The sequence below is a fragment of the Pelodiscus sinensis genome, chromosome 8 (genome assembly GCF_052426305.1).
Source record: "Pelodiscus sinensis isolate ZL-2025 chromosome 8, ASM5242630v1, whole genome shotgun sequence".
In the NCBI taxonomy this organism is placed as follows: Eukaryota; Metazoa; Chordata; order Testudines; family Trionychidae; genus Pelodiscus; species Pelodiscus sinensis.
Genome location: NC_143059.1, coordinates 70,270,267 through 70,291,059, shown reverse-complemented (window position 1 = coordinate 70,291,059; position 20,793 = coordinate 70,270,267). Strand labels below are relative to the sequence as shown.

The 20,793-nt window shown below is 44.0% G+C and overlaps 1 protein-coding gene across 2 annotated transcripts in view; it reads right to left on the bottom strand.

Moving 5' to 3' along the window:
* Window positions 1-423: 423 nt before the first annotated feature.
* Window positions 424-20,793, bottom strand: part of STN1 (STN1 subunit of CST complex) — a 74,316-nt gene continuing 53,946 nt past the window's right edge. For both annotated transcript variants that reach the window (XM_075935532.2, XM_075935534.2), the window contains 3 exons: window positions 18,984-19,106; window positions 17,907-17,979; window positions 424-12,773 (listed from right to left, as the gene is read on the bottom strand). In XM_075935532.2, the coding sequence (XP_075791647.2) occupies window positions 12,616-12,773; window positions 17,907-17,979; window positions 18,984-19,106 (354 nt within the window). In that variant the 3' untranslated portion in view covers window positions 424-12,615. The remainder of the gene's footprint in view (window positions 12,774-17,906; window positions 17,980-18,983; window positions 19,107-20,793) is intronic.

The window sequence follows — 20,793 nt, the reverse complement described above, 5'->3', positions numbered from 1 at the left end:
AATTTAAAAAAAAAAAAAAAATGGCGACTGGCCGGGAAGATGCAAATCAAATGCGGGATATTTAAATTCCAGGCTTAATTTGCAACTTCGAATGCCTACATTAGCCTCCCTACTTCGAACTAGGGGGCTAATGTAGACATACCCCTAGGGACCTGCTCTGCTCCAGCAAGTGATGTCTTGCAGTGGGACAGGAGAGCTGGGAGTCCTATCGACCAGCGGTGCACAACCCATAGGAAAAATGGCTCTTGCACAAAAGGGGGTTTTTGCACAAAGGAGCCATCTAGACAGCGCTTTTTTTGGCGCAAAATCCTCTTGCGCAAAAGGGAAAGGAAGAAGAAATGCAAATGAGAGCGCAATATATGCAAATGAGCACCCCATTTGCATTTGCTCTTTCCCAAGAGGCTCATAGTATAGACGTAGCCTTAGATAGTTAACGGAGCTGGGAGGAGGGGGAGTTAAGAATAAAAGGCTGAATTTACCCAAACTGATGAAAGCTCAGCGTTGATGTGGGGTGTCAGCACCCCATGCAATCAGCAACAGGGTGGCAACACTTATTTCATGATTCAAGTTTAGTTTCCTTTGGTCAGCATTTCTGGGGCTGGGACAGCTGGTTCGGACATTCCTTGGGGCACATGCCCAGAGGAATCTGATAGCCACAGCTTGCATCAGCACGATGCGGCCACAGGCACCTGCGAATAGGGTTTTTCAGTGGTTTTTTTTCTTTTAAATAAAAGCAGTTCTCCTTTATGTTCCAAGGGTGATGAAGCCCCAAACATCTCTGGAGAAGAATGCATTCACCCCAGTGCCTCCCTTGTGGCCTCGCGGGCTTTCCTCATCAAGTCCTCGCCACCCGTGGGCACTCCAGCTTCGTTACACAGTTTTCCACCCAGGTCGTTTTGAAGTTTCTCATCTTCTGGGGTATCAATGTCCCTGAAGTAAATCAGCCCTATTTTGAGCAGTGTTTGACTTCCTACGATGTGCAAGAGAGGCCTGGGGCAGGCTCAAGGAGTGCTCCTCCACCAAACAAACGAGAAACCTCACACACTCAAAATAAAGGGGGGTACCTTTTCCTGCCTCCTCTCAGGGGCACGGGAGTGTTGTCCTGGAGTGTCAGTCCTTTCCCTAAACAGGCACTGAGCGTTGGTGGTTTCCTCAGATTTCAGGAAGAGCTGTAGTGCTGGGTTTAAAAAAAAGAAAGGGCGGGGGAGGGGGGAGGGAAGGATTTTGAGGTGTAAATTTAAAGCATTTGACCAGAAAGGTGAGAAAATAAACATGGGACAGACTTTTTGTGTTACACATTTTTAATTCCACTCTTTATGCGTAGCCTATTGTAGCAGGTAAGGGAGGTGCGGCTGCATAATGGCTAAATTTGCTTACTCCATCAGGGACTCGGGATGTTAAAAATCGTGTACTAGGGTAACCGTGTCACCGCAGAAAATCTCAGTGGTTATATGGTTACACGTGCTGCAGACCCCACAGCAAAGCCTCCCTGGGAGCCGGGTCAGCAGCTCTTGCCCACCCGGTTGCCAGGGAGGAGTCTTGCCACAGCAAAGCCACCCCCCCAGGACAGGGCCGGCCCACAACATTTTGGCACTTGAGGCAGGGAGCTCAAATGACGCCTCCTTGCTTCGGCCAAAACTTTGAAAGGTCTCAATTCTCTGGGTCCTAGTGGCGCCCCCCCACAGTCCGGCACCAGAGGCAGCCGCCTCAGTTCGCCTCATGGTAAGGCCGGCCCTGTCCCAGGACGCTGAGTGTAGCCAATACCATTAGCTGATAACAGTGACCCCTGTAAGCGGAACACTTGTGTAGGTGCCCAGGAGAGATTCAAATGCCGCCCAGCTGATTAGTAGAGCGCTCACAGTGCCCAGAGCCAGCAGAATATGTTTTTTACTGGTGGTGTACATTTGCACATGCTTTGGCTCACATAACAAAATTTATTCCATGCATGGACGGAAAAGCTTAGAGGGAACACTGGCTGATAAGCATCCACTTATCAGCTAAATAGTTGTTTATACCCTAACATCCCTATCAGACACATGACAACAGAGCCAACTAAGGACAGCACGTAGCCCTAATTTTAGTTTTTCCTGACCTCTTTTTGCCAAAGCTGGACAGGTACAGTTCGACCTTGGGAAGTACCTAATGACCACGTTCCATTAACTAGGATGAGATTTAAAGATACTCAAACACCTCCAGAGTGTGAAAAGTACCTCTTAGGACAGTGGTCTCCAACCTTTCTAACCACACAATTACGTTTTCAATGTAAGTGCGATGTAAGATCTACCTCAAACCCAAATACCCTCACCCCACTTCCTTCCTGCCCCTGCTCACCCCTTCTCTGAGGCCTCACCCTGCTCACTTCATCCCCCTTCCTCCATGAACCTCATTCACTTTCATCAGTCTGGAGTATGGGGTTGGGGTTCAAGCTCTGGTCTTGGGCCAAAGAGTTCAGAGTGTGGGAGGGGCTCTGGTTTCAGGGGGAAAGCTCTGGGAAGGAGTTTGGATGTGGGGGGACTCATGTTTGGGGCAGGAGGTTGGGTGCAGGAGTCAGTTGAGGCTGGGACAAAGGTTTCAGGAAGCAGGCTCTGGCTGGGCACCACTTAACTGAGATGGCTTCCGGGTGGTGAAGCAGTGGAGTTAAGGCAGGCTTACTGCTGCCCTGGCCCTGCACCACTTCTGAAAGCAGCTGGCATGTACAGCAATGGCTCCATGGCATCACATGCTGCCCTTCATCTACAGGCATTGAGCCCACAGCGTCTACTGACCACGGTTCCCTGTTGTTGATCAATGGGAGCTGCAGGAGTGGTGTCTGCAGGCAAGGACGGTGTGGAGACCCCTGCTCTGCCTTTCTCAAGGGCTACAGGGACACGCCGGCCACTTCCAGGAGCAGCAATTACCATAGGGATAATTGCTCCATCCACAACAGGTTAGGTTCCCTCCATCCCCTTCTTCCTGTGTGGGAATAGGATACAGAATTGGGGGGAGAAGGGAAACCCTGATATCAGAACCGCCCTCTTCTCCCTCCTACACCCTGCACAGCAAGCAGGAGGCTCCGAAGGAAGCAGGTCCAAGGCAGAGGGCAGGAGCAGCATGACAGTGAGTAGAGAGGCAACTGAAGTGCCAGCGCTTGGTAACTTCCTGGCCAAACTGGTCAGGATCACCGGTCAGAGGCCCCAAGAACTACTGGTTGGTGACCACTGTCTTAGGATCAGGTCTTTAGGAACAACATTTCAGTGCAGTGCATGGCTAATCAGCCACAGGATTCATTACTGGCAACAGCAGTTGCATGCATAATCCCCCAGGCTTGGTTCTAGAGATACACTCCTTAGGGCTTTTTGGCTCTGATATACAACACAACACAACACAGAGCCTTTGTTAGGCTCCCAGCTCAGCTACTGTATTTATAAACCATGACTTCTTTAAAAGGCTGCTGTCTGTGCGATTCTTTTGCTGTGTTAAAAAATATCTCTCTACACACACACCACAAAAGTTGCAGAGTTTGTTCTTCAATTCAAACCTCAAATTCCAAAACAAAAAAATGCTCCACCTCTCTGTATTAAGTGCATCCTTTACTGCTTGGGAGATTCCTTAATTTCAAAACAAGCTTGCTGTGGGGATTAAAGGCTCAGCTCATGTGGAAACCAGGCATCTCAGGCCAGGAGTGGTTCTGAGAGGAACGTCTGTGAATAGCCAGCTTTCCCACACTCACAATGAACATGAATGGCAGCATGTCCCCAGCAGCTTCGCTACCAAAGAGCTCTGCTCTAACAGCACCAGGCAGAACCCAGCCTCAGCTCACATGCATTGATTTCGTATAGTGGTTGTGAACTCAAATAACCACTCTCCTAGCTTGCAGTGCCAGTGCTTTGTCAATGACTTAGAGAAGGCTATCCTTACATTACAACAGAGCAGCTTCATCCATCTTACCTAAATTATAGATTAACATCGTACAAAGCAGCTCTCTCAGAGCTTAACCTCTTCACTACTTAAGCTATCTTCCAACCCGCCTTTTCTTGTACTGGAGACTGGATATTTCAAACCTCCTAGTCCATGTTCCCTTTGGGATAAAGGTAGCAAATTGCATACTGACTGTCAGCTAAGTACACCTTGTATTTTTCCCCACTGTTATCAAGGTTTTGAGGGTATCTAGTGATATGGCAAAAAAATTCTTCTCTTCCTTAAAACATTAAGCAAAGGGCAAATTTAAATGAGGCAGCTGCAGTTTAGCTGATTGATTTGTAGTTTGAGGATCAAGAATCATGGGTTCTAGTCTCTGCTTTACCACTTACTAACCATTTGACCTCAGCCAAGTCACTCAACCTCTCTCTCTCTCAGCTTCCTCATCTGTAAAATGGGGATAGTGATCCCCATACTTCTTAATCCATACTTATTACAAGAAAAGCTATTAACATTTTTTTCACTCTGTATTTCTTTCCAATTTTGCCTCTGTATGTCTGGACATTGATTCTTTATTCTTAATAGCTTCTTAGAGTCTAGATATGTGTTTTAATTCCTGTATGTCTTTCCTTATGCATTATTCTTACCAATTTATACTGTCAGCTATAGTGATTGTTTTACTGTATGCCCTGGAGAAGCTCAAATACCTAGCTACCAATACCCAAAAGATGATCATATCTAGAGGACAAACCGTGAATAGTAAAATGTGTAATTTAAAAACGTATGAAAATTTTATTATGGAAACTACAGAAGAATTTTCAATGACACTGTCACAACACACAGTCTAAGGGAGTGCCATTGCCTGTAGTTCATACAGTAGTGGAATGCACTAGTACTTTACTCAATCATATGCTGGACATCATCTCCTGTCTGTAGAGTCTGGTGATCTTCAATGTCACAGGTTTCTTTAAACAAACATATTTTAGTACCCAGAGGAGGATCTCAGGTTGATTCTAGCTTGTATCCACAGTGACACTGTGTGGCTAAATGCATGTAAGCATGCTCTGCTTCCTAGGGAAGTGACCTTTCTTCTTTTCTGTTGCCCTGGTAGTTAACCTATGTGAAGGAGTATCCCTAGGTCAGTGTTTGCCCTGCATTAAAAGGGAAATGCAATCCCATTAGGTGGGTCTGGAAAACTAAATTGCAGCACGTGTTGTTTGAAAAAAAGACCCTGATCACACAGAAGCGGAAATCTCATGGAAAGCTAAGCACTGCATTCCTTACAGCAGTCCCAGCAAACGGTGTCTTGTCTCACCTTGACACAGTGGCACTGATTTCCAAATTGCCTGGTTTATTTGATTCAGAGATATGGACATCACTTTTATGCTAGGGTTGCCAGATGGTTGAAACAAAAATACCAAACACCCCTCTCCCCCTGGAAAAAAAAACCCCAGGGAAAAATTCTGTTGGGGGGGGGAGAAAGGAGGAGTGGGAGACCAAAATTGTTGAGAAAAAAAATCGAACAGCATTAAAACAATTAAAACAGCATGTCCCCTTTAAGAGTGAGTGCAGGGATAGGAACAGCAGAGCTGTTGAGCACTAAGACCCAGGGGAAGCATTGCTCCCCCTAGGTCTTTTGGCTGGCAGCCATTTTTTGACAGCAACCTTGGGGAACCAGGTGAGCTTGAGAGCTGGGGTCACGGGGCCAGGGAAAGGATTCGGGGGAAGGCCGGGAGTGTTTGTAGGGTTGCCAGATGCCCAGCATTTTCAGCTCCTGGCCGGGGAAAAATTCAGAAAATACTGGACCACTCAGGTGTCCGGTATTCTCTGAATTTTTTTTTAATCAGACAGGAGGCGAAAATACCGGACTGTCCGGGTGAATACCAGATACTGGGAACCCTACATTATGCTGTAAGCCACGGTCTAAGCAATGGCCCACATGTGGCAACAGACATGTCACCCAAAGACTTTGTTCCAAACCCGTAGAGCTCTAAACTAGAGTACCCTTTCCCTCTATCACGATCAGTTGAGCTTTCAGCTGTAGTTGAGTGTCGGCATACAGACACTCAAGCTACAGCTACACCAGCATTTTTTGTCAGTAAAAGTTGTGTCAGTTAGAAGTGTGAAAAAAATCACATAAATTTCACTGACAGAAGCACGGGTGTGGACAGTGCATGTGAGTGGGAGACACTCCCCTGCTTTCATAGATATTGTTGCTTGAGAGAGCTCTCTTCCATCGGCATAGAGTAGATACACAGGAGACCACATGGAACCGCTGTGCTGTTGTAAGGTCCATCCTGTAGATACACTGAGCAATATATTGTGAATCATGTGGAGCTCTTTCCATATTGAACAGATTGATGGCAGATGTTTCCTTCAGTGCTCTGTCTCAATCATTCAGTGATCAAACATTTTTCTTCCCCTAGAGGTGTTGTGTCCACAAAATGCACCTGTTAAGGTTTATATTTAAAATCTCAGGTTGCATGCTAACCTGGCATCTGGCACTGAAGCTATGCAAGGAAAGTGTGTGCGCCATTATTATTTCTTCAGAACACAACCCCCTAAACACTAGCATTTTTTTTTTTTACAAATTGCACCCCAAATAATTAACAGAATTGAGTGACAATAGCAAGGGAGAGAGAGAAATTAAAAAAATACAGTCCTAACTGGTCCTTTAAAAGTGCACAAATAACACTGAGATCTTCTTTAGAAAAAGAAAGGCACCCTGCAGGACAGGAGAAATAGTAAAGGAGCAGGGCTGTATATGCCAGGGATGTGTGTGAGGCAGGGTAGGAGGAGTCACATTATATCATCGTAAACCATTGGGTAAATTATATAAACTCTGAATTACTCCAATCTCTTTAATTCCTTATTTCCTTTGCTGCTCTCCAAATTGGAAAATATAAAAGAGTGCACTGTTGCACTTAGCTCTTACTACTTGTTTCAGATGCCTGAAGTCTTGTTAGCTACTTATTTGCACATTAAGCCAAATACTGATCAAGGCTAAGGCCTGGTCCAGATAACAGATCTATAATCGGCACAATTACGCCATCAGGGTGTAAAAAAAATCCACATCTCCAAAGTGACAAAGTTATACTTACCTAAGCCGTCATGTAAATGGTGCTATCAGCAGGAGAATTTCTCCTGCCAACACAGCTTCTGCCTTTTGGGGAGGTAGTTTAACTACAGTAACTCCCATCAGCGTCTTCATTTAAGTGCTTTAGTGGTGCAGCTGCGTCAATGATGTTGGCTTGCCGTAAGTAGTGCCTGTTTGCTACAGTCTGTGTTTCTGAGGATAGTCTTCCTTTTGGGTGTTCCAACAAGAATTTCTATGGTTATCACTTTGCTCCTGCTCTGGTTGTCCCTAGTTATCTGTTTTGCACTAGTACTTGAGAGACTTGAACCTGGGCCCCCTTGTGCTGGATGTTGTACAAACACACAAAAAAAGATGCTGCCTGCTGCAAAGGGCTTACAAGCTAAGTACAAGACAAGAGACAACAGATGGAGACAGACAGACCGGGGAATATGAGGAAACAACAAGGCAATACTGGTCAGCATATTAGATGCCAATTTTTTTTACAGGCATCACTGCAATGGACAGTTACACACCAAAGGGGCCAGAATGATTTTGGGCTGGAAGAAGTCTCCAGTGTCTTAGCCTGCAGATCACACAAAACAGTCATCCATTCTCATTCACCGTGGGCCTCAGGGCAAGGGGTGGGGCTTCAGATGGAAAAGGCGGGGCCAAGGGCAGTCAGCTCTTAGCACCGCCCAGAATATGGTGTCCCTCCAGCTCTCAGAGCCATACAGTGCTGTGCTCTGGTGACAATTCAAAGGGGCTAGGGTTCTAGCCCCTGCCCTTGCCACAGTAGCAGCAGTGGTGACCAGGAGCTCATGGCCCCTTTGAATCACTGGCACCCCATGCAACTCCTCATCTGACCCTCTTCCCCGTCAGAGGGCCTTATCCTATCTCCTTCTAGATCACCTACCAATCCACAGACTGCAATGCGCTTCAATAAAATCAAGTCTCACAATTACCCTGTGAGCTGAGGAAGTATATTATCTTCATTTTACAAGTGGGAAACTGAGGCAGATTAAGTGTTTTGCCCTAAATCTCACAGGGAGTCTGCGATAGAGCTTGGAAGAAAATCCAAGGCTACTTACTCTCTGCCAAACCTCCCCCTCTTCTATATTACACTTTGGTAGGCTGAGGGTAGATATATACTGAATTTTATCTTTAAACATTTATTACCCGCACTTTTAAAAAATCCATTCTAGAAAGCTTTGTTCCGGGGTTCTCAAATTCCTGGCCCATGGGCAATCCCTGGCTGGAGCGATAGCACAAGCCAGCCTGGGACTCCCAGCTAGCTGGGGAGAGGGGCCTGTTTGTTACCATCCCCTAAACTCCACAGCTCCCCTCCCTTCCTTCCCGACATGACACCCTGTTCCCCCAAGGACATGGCTTTGGGGATCATGGGGGAGAGGGGAGCTGGTGCAGTGCAGTGGCAGTAGTTACACCCCCTCTTCACTCTCCAAGGTGGCAGGAGCTGTGGGGAAGCGGAGTGAGTGCATTTGCCTCTGCTTCCCCACAGCTCCTGCTGCTGCAAGGCTGGGGGGGGAGGGGTAGGGGGCGGAGCGGAAGGGGCATTGCTGCCACCACATCGTGCCAGGCCCCTCCCCGGTGTTTGATTCTGAGACCCCTGTTTATTCCTTCTTTTTGAAGTAAGATTAAATAGCTCCTGAACCTAAACCCGGGTAGAGCTAGAAAAATGCCACTGATTGTATTTCTCACTGCCCCACTCTGCCCAAAAAGCACCTAGGTCTAACTCCAGGTATTTTCTGTCTGCCTGACTGAAGGTAGCAGGTTAGCGGAACAGAGGTTGATCCGTTGCTTCTATTCCAGAAAGGTGGCCAACTTCCATTTCCATGGAAACAGTTAATAGCTGTACATTTTGGACCCTCCCTCCCTCCTTTTCCTTAATTTTAATTCCTAGGCAGTTTCCAGGGAAATCTGATCACTGGGAAACCAGGTAAAAATGTTGACTGATTAAAAAACCTATTATACTTACCTGGCTTTTGCCAACTTAACTGTTCCTATAGAAACAGGAACCGGCCATTTGGCAGTCCTAGAATAGCAATGCATGCTTGTCAAGCTCACGTAATCTTTGAAACAGCTCCAGAGCAGACTACTAATGATTGTGTTGCCTAAAGGCATTTTAACTGAACAAAAACCAAGAAAAGTGCTTTTCTAAATTTCCCACACCAGCGCAGCTAGGCCTAGTCTAAACTTAAGTTTTAATTTTGACAGATTATTTTGGTTTGGGGTGTGAATTTTTTAAACCAATATAGTTATGCCATTAAAAGTCCTAGTGTGGACCCAGTTATACTAATATAGTTACTCCTGTTCCCTTACAGGGAAGGGGGGAAATAAACCATACGGCTGTGTCTAGACTGGCCACTTTTTCCGGAAAAGCAACTGCTTTTCCGGAAAAACTTGCCAGCTGTCTACACTGGCTGCTTGAATTTCCGCAAAAGCACTGATGATCTCATGTAAGATTGTCAGTGCTTTTGTGGAAATACTATGCTGCTCCCGTTCAGGCAAAAGTCTTTTTCCGAAAAACTTTTGCGCAAAAGGGCCAGTGTAGACAGCAGAGATTTGTTTTCCGCAAAAAAGCCCCGATCGCGAAAATAGCGATCAGGGCTTTTTTTGCAGAAAAGCGCGTCTTGATTGGCCACGGACACTTTTCCGCAAAAAAGTGCTTTTGCGGAAAAGCGTCCTGCCAATCTAGACGCGCTTTTCCGAAAATGCTTTTAACGGAAAACTTTTCCGTTAAAAGCATTTCCGGAAAATCATGCCAGTCTAGACGTAGCCTACTTGTATAAACCACGTTTATATTGGTGAAACTGTGTTCACACTGGGGGATTGTTCACTTACACTTTAACTATACCAACATAATTAAAGCGTTCCTATTTTCCAGCCCCAATTAGATACCAACCCAGCTGCCTAAGAGCACATCTTCACTATGAGTTGGAATGATGGGCAGCGATCCATCCAGCAAGGGTCAATTTATCATGTCTAGATACTGCAGTGAGTAGATCTAAGTACATCAACTTCAGCTACCCTATCTGGGTAGCTGAAGTTGTATAACTTAGACCAATGGCCCCAGTAACGTACACTAAACCTAAACATTCAGTTACTATTAAGCAGACTGCCATCCTTATACCCACTATTCTTCCATGGGAAACTTGTATTTTTTTTAAACTGAAGTTATTTAAATTGATTAGTATCAGGGCTGAAAAGAAATACAAAATGTCCCTCCCCTCACTTTGGGGTTTACACCAGATTTATTTTAGTGGAACTGCTGTAGGCAAACCCATTGTTTTTCCTACTTTATTGAACCACGACCTGGACTCCACTTCCTGCTTCTTCTTTTCTTATATGAATGTTCCCTTTTAACCCCCTATCCAATCTCCTTGTGAAGAAATACATCTTTTCTGCACCTGTCTGGATACTTGCTAAGGTCTGGGGACAGGACATATAATGCTAAACAAAAAACAAATAGCAATAATGCAAAGAATAGCAACAGCCGACTGGGAAATTGACAATCAAGATCAACAATAGGCAGGGGAAATAGATGAAGTAGTGAGTCCTACATAGCTTTACACATTCAGGACACATGCACCATCTAAAGCTAGTTTTTCTATAGACATCAATGCAAACGCCACAGGTTTCATCATGCCTTTCTATTTCCCTATACCCACTACAGCCACATCTCAAAATGAGGCATATAATGTATCACCAAACCAAGAGTCAGCATGCCCACATGCACACGCACATAGACAGAGAGCCCACTTGTTGGCTCACCAAGTGCATATATATAGTTTATTTTTCTCTGGGTGCTGATCCTTAGAGGTCTTCCCTGCTAAATGTCACTGTGGGGAGATTGCTATTTCAAGTATTACTTGTGGGAGATAGAGGAAAGACGCAAGCAGCACTTTTTGCTCATTTCACATTTTCCTCCATTAAGGGAGCAGCTTAGTAAGAGCAAGCCCTAAGGAGTAAATCCAGTAGGTTTAAATGCCGAGCAGCACTGGGCATTGAACACTGGCGTACATATGAGTTTTAATTATTCTCAGTCAAACGTCTTACCCATTAGCTTTTTCAATGCTAGCTTTCTTTCAATGCAATTCCACAAATTTCAGTGCACATCCAAGCACAAAGAGGTGATATGGGACTTCCTAACTCCGGGGGGCGGGAGGGAAGATGAAAAATCAGGGAATTGCACCAGTCTCATGACTTCAGCATGCTGTTTTCTATAAATTCTAGTTTCATGGTTCAGTATTTGTGATGCTGAGAGTGTATTAAAAATATAAAGCTATGGCTGATTTGTAAGAATAGGAGCTTAATATGGGTCCAAATTAATCAAGAACTTGTATTAATATCCTGAGGGATTTGAACATGTTTTAAAAATAAGTGGCTAGGCTGTTTCCTACGGAGAGATAGGAGGCAGCAAGTAGGCTGTTAGGAGACATACTACCCTTGCCTTCCAGCTGGCTGCTGCACCCAAAACCTCCCCTTGGGTTGGCCATGAAAATGGAGGAAATACACGTAAATTCATGCCACCGATGACTGAATGATGGCTACACACAGTGCATTCAAGGTACCAGAAAGTGCCTTTCACTGGTCTTTACAACACACACTTAAAAAAGGGAGACATATCTACCTAGAGAACATGAATTATAAAGCACATCACTCTCATGGAGAAAGGTCACAACACTACAGTTTTTAAGCCAAAATATTACTCCAGAAGAGATTACTGCTATAACCAATCATCTCATTAGTGGCAACATCAAGCTGATAAACCATATAATAGAGAAGCCATCAGGCAGCACCATTTGGAAGCACTATGGTTGGAGAAAGAGAAGCATATTAGGAAGAACATGACCTACAAGGAGAGGCTGTGGGATTTGGGCTTATTTAGTTTGCCTAAGAGAAGAGTGAGGGAGGATTTGATAACAACCTTCAACTTCCTGAAGGGAGGTTCCAAAAGGGATGGAGAGAGGTTGGTCTCAGTGGTGGCAGATGACAGAACGAGGAGCAATGGTCTCAAGTTACAATGTGGGAGGTCTAGGTTGGATATTAGGAAAAACTATTTCCCCAGGAGGGTGGTGAAGCACTGGAACGGGTTCCCTAGGGAAGTGGTGGAATCTCCATCCCTAGAGGTTTTAAGCCCCAGCTTGACAAAGCCCTGGCTGGGATGATTTAGTTGGGGTTGGTCCTGCTTTGGGCAGGGGGCTGGACTCGATGATTCCTGAGATCTCTTCCAGCCCTATGATTCTAAGAACAGTGATTGTATTCAGAATGCTCACTTTTTCAAGTAGCTTGTACCTGCTGGGCTGTAATACTTGGATGCTGTGGAACCAATCCTGCACAATTTTCCCTGTAGATTTTAATTCCTGGAGTAGCAGAACTCAGCATGGGCTTTAAAGCAAAGTGCAAGGCTTGTATTTTTTTCAAGGAACCAGTCAGGTGGAACCAATAGGATTTTTTAAGCCAACATTCTCTTTTCCTCCTCCAATTTATATTCTACACAAAGCTGGCTCTTCAGTGTCATTGTCAAGTCCTTTCTATTCTTTCCTGGAAATATGGTTAGTGGGTTACATTTTCTTCTGCCTGCACCACCCACAAACCAATGTTCTGCATTTTATTTCTTTTTTTCAGAAAGTCATATAGTATCCTTCCATGGTGCTAACAATATCACTGTTTCTTTCCAGCAGATTCACAACATGATGCATCACCGCTTCACTTAGATAAGGACTGTAGCTCTGGCGAACACAAGACAGGATGTGAAGAAAATGGCAGCCTTTTTCAGCATCTGCAGAAACAAAGGTAAAATGCAACAAGTCATGGACTCTGTAAGGAAAGGGACCAAGGGGCTGAGTTTGCAGTTCTGACATTGGCTAATGTTCCCATAACTTCACTGAAAAGTGCCAGTGTTAGAGCTAAAAAAGTAATAAGGAGAACGTGAGTTATTGGTTAGATAAGCCTGACAGAAGGCAGGGAGATCTAACACCTAAAGGTACATCCTGAACAGTGGTAACACATTTCAGACCCCACTCTGAGTTGTAAATCTCCATTCACAGTCTTTCAAGTTAGTCTTTCAGTCTGCAGCTCACTAAGAAGAGATCCAGTAGAAAGGCTTTTCCACATTTGACTAGTCTGAGTTTTGAAGCTCTAAACCCAGACAGTTAGATAAACTAATATTCTCAGCCAGTACTGAATGTTTGCCCAATGCTGACACCTTGTGGCCAAGCTGTGGCACTATACCTATTTTATACAACAGCAAAACAAACAAATAATTCTACATTTTACCGACTCCTCGGGCAATTGCCTGAACAGAAAGTCATAGATTTGTGATCTAGGCTTTCAGTGACTTTCACATTCCCTAAAGAGAGGTGAACTGACAGGCCTTTCACATACAAAGTTCCAAATTTTACAATTCTCTTACAACAGTTCATAGATTCCACAACCAGAAAGAATCACTGATCATCTTAGGCTGACTTCCTGTACAATACAGGCCATGCAACTTCTACAAAATAACTCTTATAATGCCCCTAACTCCAACTTAGGGAACAACATGTGTTGTGCTGCCTTAAGGCAAAAGCCTTCTTCTGCAATTCAGCCTGCATAAACCCAGAGTAAGTGGGCTTTGCTCAACAGAGTTACAAAGTGCATAAAACAACAGCAGGAGAAGAATTCCTTTTCCAGGTGCTGAGCAGCATTATGAGCTGCAGTGGGGTTTGTGGTTGTTGCATCCTCCCCAATGGAAGGGGGATTTGGCTGGTAGAGCAATGAAGTAGGAGCTGGACTAGTCCCACCTGTAACACTTTTCCCATTCCATTTCGTTATCTAATGCTGCAGGATCATAGTGCCTCCCAAAAACATCAGGGGAAAGAAGCATTAAGAGATGCACGAGAATGAGGTTCTGCTCTTCCTACTGTCTCTGGTGCAGAAAAGACAAGGCTAGTGTATTGGGAAACTAACGGTTTGGTTGTGAGGTTTGCTGCGACTGTTCTTTCCACCTCTAGAAGGAAGAGACATGTAGCTTTGAGCCAAATTTTTGAACCACCTGCTGTTATAGCTCCATTGCCTAATCTTACAAGCATGACTAGTGAGACGCATAGTGGCAGAGTTGTTGTACATAGTAAGACTGGCCTAAAAGAGCACTTATTGCCCAATGCATGGAGAGCCTTAACTGCTTTCTTAAATGGAGCCAACATTCTATGAGGAACCAGTGTGGTACATAGAAGACAAGGGTAACATGCTTTCGGTAGCGAGTGTTGCCAAAGAGATGGGTCATTGCGCTCTGGATCAATTGGAGGTTTGTTTTAAGAAGGCCAGAGTACTCATTACCAAACAAACAAGTTACAGTGACCCAGGCTAAGTCATTAAGGAATGGCCCAGCTCAGCATCCAACAACAGGAAGAGAGAAGGTGACATTTTTGCAGTCATTGGTCCTTGTGATTACAGAAGCACTGAGCAGCCCAGAATTACTTCTGACCACGTGAGGGTTGATTTCCTCTCTAGTGGGAGATGCTGTAATGATCTTCATAAGGTTACCCTCTTCCTTCTGACTTTCATCCATCCACATACTGATCTCAGCCTCTGAGATATAGGCAGACAATAGTGCTGTCATTGGCAAAGATGAGCAAGGTATAGAGCTGGCAGTCATCTGCCTATAATTGACAGCTGATGTTCCAGGTGGTTTCATGTAGATATTAGGCACTATGGGTGTTAAAATAGAGCCCATGTCCTATTTCAACCTAGGGGCAGAGCAAATAAGAACAGAGAAGAAGCTGGATAAGGAGCCCTCTGTTTTGTAATGCCTTCTGGAGACAAATTCTAATAATTCTAGCTGCCTTTCGGCCATGCTCTCACTGCTATGCTGGCCTCTGAAAGGGTGTTTTTTGTGAACTTGATTGGTTGTGACTGCCCTTGATTTGGACCAGGACTGTCCTTTAAGTGTATGATAGAACAGTTTTACAAGAACCTCATGTAAACATATTTTAGGGCCCCAGAGTTTATTCATTTCAGGATGTCGGTTTATGGCATAGTAACCCACGTCTTATGTACAAACTGACTGACACAGTTTATCTTAAGAGTTAGTAGAAAGAGAGCTGTAATTAATGACAAAGATTAGATAGAAAAAGGCCTCCCTTCTTGAAGGAAACTGGGAATTTCTTTCAATTAGTAAGAGTTGCTGTGTTAGTGCCTTTCAATTATTTCACCTTAGGTTTCCACAATTCAAAGTACAGTAAAACTCCAATAGTCTGGCATCCAATAGTCCGGCACTCCTGATAGTCCGGCATCAAAATGGCAAGAGCCTAGTGAGTGAGCTTCGGCAAAAAATGAGTCACAAGGTAACAGTGGCAGCAGTTGAACTGAGCAAAAAGGGTAAAAAAGGCTTAAAAAAACGAAAACATTACAGTATACTGTATACAGTATGTACAATAAAAAGGGTTAAGAACACTTTATATACAGTATATAATGTATACAGTGTATATATATATATATAACCAGTTTATAGTACCTCCTGATAGACCGGCATATTTGATAATCTGGCACCATCTACGTACCATAGGTTCCGGATTATTGGAAGTCTACTGTAGTTTGTTTGGATACCCACAACCACCAGAGGGCATGCGAGAGCTAGCATAGTGCACAGTGCTATCTTTAAAGTCTATGACATTGACCACACATTATTTAAGCCATTTTCTGTGGCCACACAGGCTATTTCAGCTTTAATCTTCAAGACAGTTTCAGCCTTCCCAGTTGACTGCTTGACAATCCTATTATGTTCAGTGAGCATATTACACAAACAATCCTACAGAAAGACAACAGGGTGATAGAAAACAGACCTGAAAATTCCATCCCTTGCAATACAAAATAATTTACTATAATTGTGTGTCAATAAAAAAGAAAAAATCAAATTAGCCATAGATCACATTTAAGCGGATATATTTGTTCCTTCTCAAATCCAGGAGACAAGCATCCTGCAGCTATAATTTCATCAGATCTGAAACTAAACAGAATCAAGCCTGCTCAGAATACAAATGACCTGCCTGGAAAGCTCAGGTTCTTCATGAAGCAGAGTTAGTACTTCACTAGTTGCCATTCTTCCCTTTGATGAAGGAGAGAAAGAATGCTATTGTGGTTAAGATACTGGAATAAGATTTGAGACACCTTGGCTGTTCCACAGACTCACTGTGACTCTGACCAAGTCACTTAATCTCTCTGTGCCTCAGTTCCCTGTCTGTTCAATGAGGCAGAATACCTCCTAGCCTCAGAGGGCTGCTATGAAGTGCTCAGGTAGGTCAGTAATGAGGAGGGTAGCAGGTGCTGAGTAATAGATACTAAACTAAATGCCCAAAGCTATCATTACAGTACTATGTTGCCAAAGGTATGGTTTTCTGGATGAGAAGAAAAACAGTCCCTAACTATTTAAGGGATATTTAAATATGATGCTCAGAATTATTAATGAATTACAGTAGCATCCAGAGTCTCACAGTAGGATTGGTGCTCCTGCACCCTCGGTACAGTACGTACATACACACATGAAGAGAGGTCCTGCCTTTTACATTCAAATGTAAGGCAAGACTCAAGAAGCGAGGGTAGGAGTTGGCCAGATGAGATAGCTTGTGAGTGAAACTACAGTACATCCTCATCGAGGTGGTGCCAACTCATTTGAAAGTTGTTTAAAAAAAATAATTAAAAAAATCAGCTATTCCAAACATCCCTCTGTCTCGTTGGCAGATTTCTTGTAGGCATCAGTAGCAATCGGCTACTAACAGCACTAATGTTGGTATGGTGGCACATCAGGCAACTATGTTCAGACATGCCAAGTTACCCCAGCTGAACATTTGTAGCAATTATTCTTCACATTCCTAGTTTTGTGATGCTAACACAGAATAGCTGACATGTTCTAGCTAGACAAGGTAGGGTGAGAAGACCTCTGTGTAGCTCAAAAGCTTGTACCTTCCACCAACAGAAGTTGGTCCAATAGCTCGTCTGTCTCTTATGCTGGGGCCAACCCAACAACAACACTGCAAAAAGTCTTCTAGCTAGCCATTTATGTCATGCTGCTGTCTACGGTGTCCAGAAGTGGCTGCATTTCAGGGGTGAGTGAATGACCCCATGCGTCACATTCTGCATTGGTTTCGGAATGAGAGAAAAACCCTTGAGTCATGTACATTTATCATTAGGTTAGGTGCCTCAAACTAAACACAAGCCATTGCCATAGCAATGACACACTCTGATCTTGGGGGAAAGGAGCAATTTTAAAGGCATGTCATCTGCTTAGAAATTAATTTAATTAGGTGATTTAATTGATCCCTGTGCACAGGGACCACACATAGTCTATGTATCACTTAAAGACTATGGTTTGGATGAAATCCTGGCTCCATTGCAGTCAACAGTGACTTCAATGCAGTCTAGATTTCACCCTGGAGGCTTGGGCCCCTGTTATAGGGATCAATTTCATTTAAAAATGTCCTAAAAATCTACACCTTAGTGAAGGCAACTGACTCCACACTACCCCTTTTGTGACATCACTCATACTGACACTGAGTTCATGAGGTGTGTGTTTATTCAGTAGTGAAAAGTACAAACCACCAGGGGCTGAGCTAGCCCTATTTGACTGTTCCGTCTGAAACCTAAATCCTCCACTGAGTTCACATCCAAGTCTCCAACATTCAGAGTGGCTGTTCATTTCAGAATTAAAGTGCTTTCTCCCTGCATAGTATTGTTGACAGCTTCCACGCTCAAGACACTCTAGCATGCCCGGCACCAGGCTTTTGACTGAACAAAGAAGAGAGGGAGGATAAGGCTAACTTAAGCTTGAGTTCAGGAAAAAAAAGGAAAGGGCTATTCTAATCAAGCAGCAGGAGGAGATACTGTTGTCTATGATGGGTCAGCACTGGCTCAGAGACCAGACCATACACCTACTTACGCCTGGGTTTTCGACAATCTGCTTTGACGATACTAAGGGTCATGCTGTATAACTCCTTATCCTGGTCAGTCACCTAGAACACACAAGAAAAATTGCCAATTCACAGTAGTCTGCCTTGCAAACACATGAACTAAGAAGGTACATGCTAGCCTGACATTACCATGATGGTACCTTTGCATTTGTGCTATATACAAAAGCAGTCACTTCTAGCTTCAAGTTATTCTTGTTATAAAAATAATATTAATAAACAATTAGGTGAAAGACAGCACACAAGGATCATTTCAAAAGGAGAGAGCTGCACAAATTGCATAGCTTATTTTGAAATTTTGAAATAAAGCGCTATTCTGAACTGTCCCTTAATCCTCATGGAATGAGGTGTCCAGGGACATTGGAATACCATGCCTGTTATTTTGAAAAATATTTTGAAGTAATAGGCACAATGACAAGATGCGGAATAGCTATTTTTGGATACCGGAAGTATCCAGAAATAGCACCGCTGTCTAGACGTATCCTTACAGACTAACACTACTACCCCTCTGAAACTTCAGAGGGACTTGGAAACCCAATGGAGAGGGAGTCAGGGCGCTACTTCTAGGTAAAGGGAGAGTCACTCATAGCTGAAACTAGGTTAGACCAAAGGATTCACTGAATAGATCTAGTGTCTTGCATTCACTGAATAGATCGAGTTGTCTGTGGATCACAAGGGTGCCACTTTGCACCTCTCCACAGGTAACATGCAGGATGGTCTCGCTATTTGGTCACATTGGCTAAATGTTTGGGGTTACCAAGGATGTCTACTGCAGTTGTTGGTCAGCAAGAAGCAGAAGCAGCAGCTGTCCAGCTTTCTCCAACATGTACACAAAAGAAACTGAAAAGATACTGAAGAGGGGAAGTACTTCAAGCAATGAAGAGGGCTAACACTTTTGAACATGTAAATAGATCCCATAGGGTCCACCTTCCCCTGCTGAAACTGCCTCTAGGATTATGCAATTCAATCATATTACAGAGCGCCTCCTATTTGACTCGACATTCATGATATCTGGTTACACATCCCAAAATGAGAGTTCAGTTCCTTACATGATACAAGTCCTTAGGGAGGTTTGACTTCTGGAAAACCACTCCTTTTTCCTGAAGCACCTCTATTGCTTGTTTGAACGCACTGTGTATCAGTTTGGAGCTGGCTTCGCTTTTTGAATCCATCTGGATGGGGAAAAGGAACAAACAAAATACACACAAGATGTGAAGTCACAGTCCTGTTGAAGTCATTGGTGAAAATGAATTTCAATAGAGCCAGCATGTCAACCAGTCTTTTTAGACAGATATCTTCCTCAGCAAAGCCAAGCCAGTTCTTTGGCTCAAGAGTTCACAAGTTATATTATATACAATTTAAGCCAATTCTCAGGCCAGAAGGGAATCACAGGTTTGTACCCCAGCACGGTAGCAGAGCCACTCAAGTCACCAGTTGCCTTTTTAATTTTTGATGACGAGCCCATCAAATAGAGCCACCTCCTCCTAACTCTGGAGCACTGCAACCCAGGAGGCTACTATGGTGTTTGATTGACATGGATTAGGAGATTGACTCATTTCCATCCTTCAACTGCAGCGACATACACGGGTTCTGATTTTGACAGACTTCACAACTTAGGTGGCCACGACAAAGGGTGGGTCGAGCATTACTTTGTCTAGGTGACCTCCAACAAGAATTGGAGGGATGGTGACACTCTTCCCTCTGAGTCAGTTCTAAGCCAGTTTCCTAGAGAAGGAAGGGAATGGTGGCAGGAGCCATACAGACATGTGGAGCGAGAAAAAGGGAGTGATAAAAGAGGTGGAGGAGAGGAGACGCTACTTATCGACTGACAAATACTGTCTCATAGCATCCTTGTGTTCCCCCACACAAACATCTGTTGTTTTCTCTTATACTTAGAATGTAAGCTTTTTGAGTTGGGACCATCTTTCTGTTCTGTACAGTGTCCAGCACAGCAGGATACTGGCCCACGACCGAGGGGCGTAGGTGCTATAGTAATACAAATAATAGCAAAAAAGAGTGGTTTAAAACATTGCTAACCCCAAGCATTCAGAATATCAAGAGTCAGGACACCCAAGATCGTGACATTTTATAAAAGATAAAAGTGTATTTATTTTTATTTGCCATCTGTGGGGGGGGCTATTCTTTTAACTCAGTGGGGGCACTGAGGTCATTTTTCAAGATTTTTTTCCTACAAGCATGGAGAAAGTTTTACAAATTGAAAAAATAAAACAAAACATGAAATTGTGAAAGCTAAGACTCACGTTCAGATGACTCCAGGAGCTGGGACTTTACAAAAGCAAATAAATATTGAAAGAGTTGACACCACAGATTTTGCGATAGGAGGTAAGCAACATAAGAACAGCCATAGTGAGTGAGACCAATAGTTCAGCTAGCCCAGTATCTATCTAGCTCAATATCCTGTATTCAATGCCAATGCCAGGTGCTTCAGAAGGAACGGAGTCATCAACGCCCTGCTGTCTACTTCCAGTAGGCAGAGGCTAGAGGTACCCAGAGCATAGGGTTTTCTTCCTGACCATCTGGGCTGATAGTCATTGATTGCCTTATCCTCCTTGAACTGATCCAAAACGTTTTTTGAACCTGTTATAGTTTTGGATTTCACAATGTCCACTGGTAACCCACAGCTTGACTGTCCATTGTGTGAGTAAGTACTTCCTTGTATTTGTTTTAAACCCGCTGTCTATAATTTTATTGGGGGACCCATGGTTCTTGTGTTATGTGAAAAGGAAGTGTTATTTACCTTACTCACCAGCAAAGAGTAAGAGACACATACAAGATGAAGAGAGTTGTGGGGAAAACAGGAAGTGTGTTAAGGGGAGTAACTTTAGAGCAGTGGTCCCC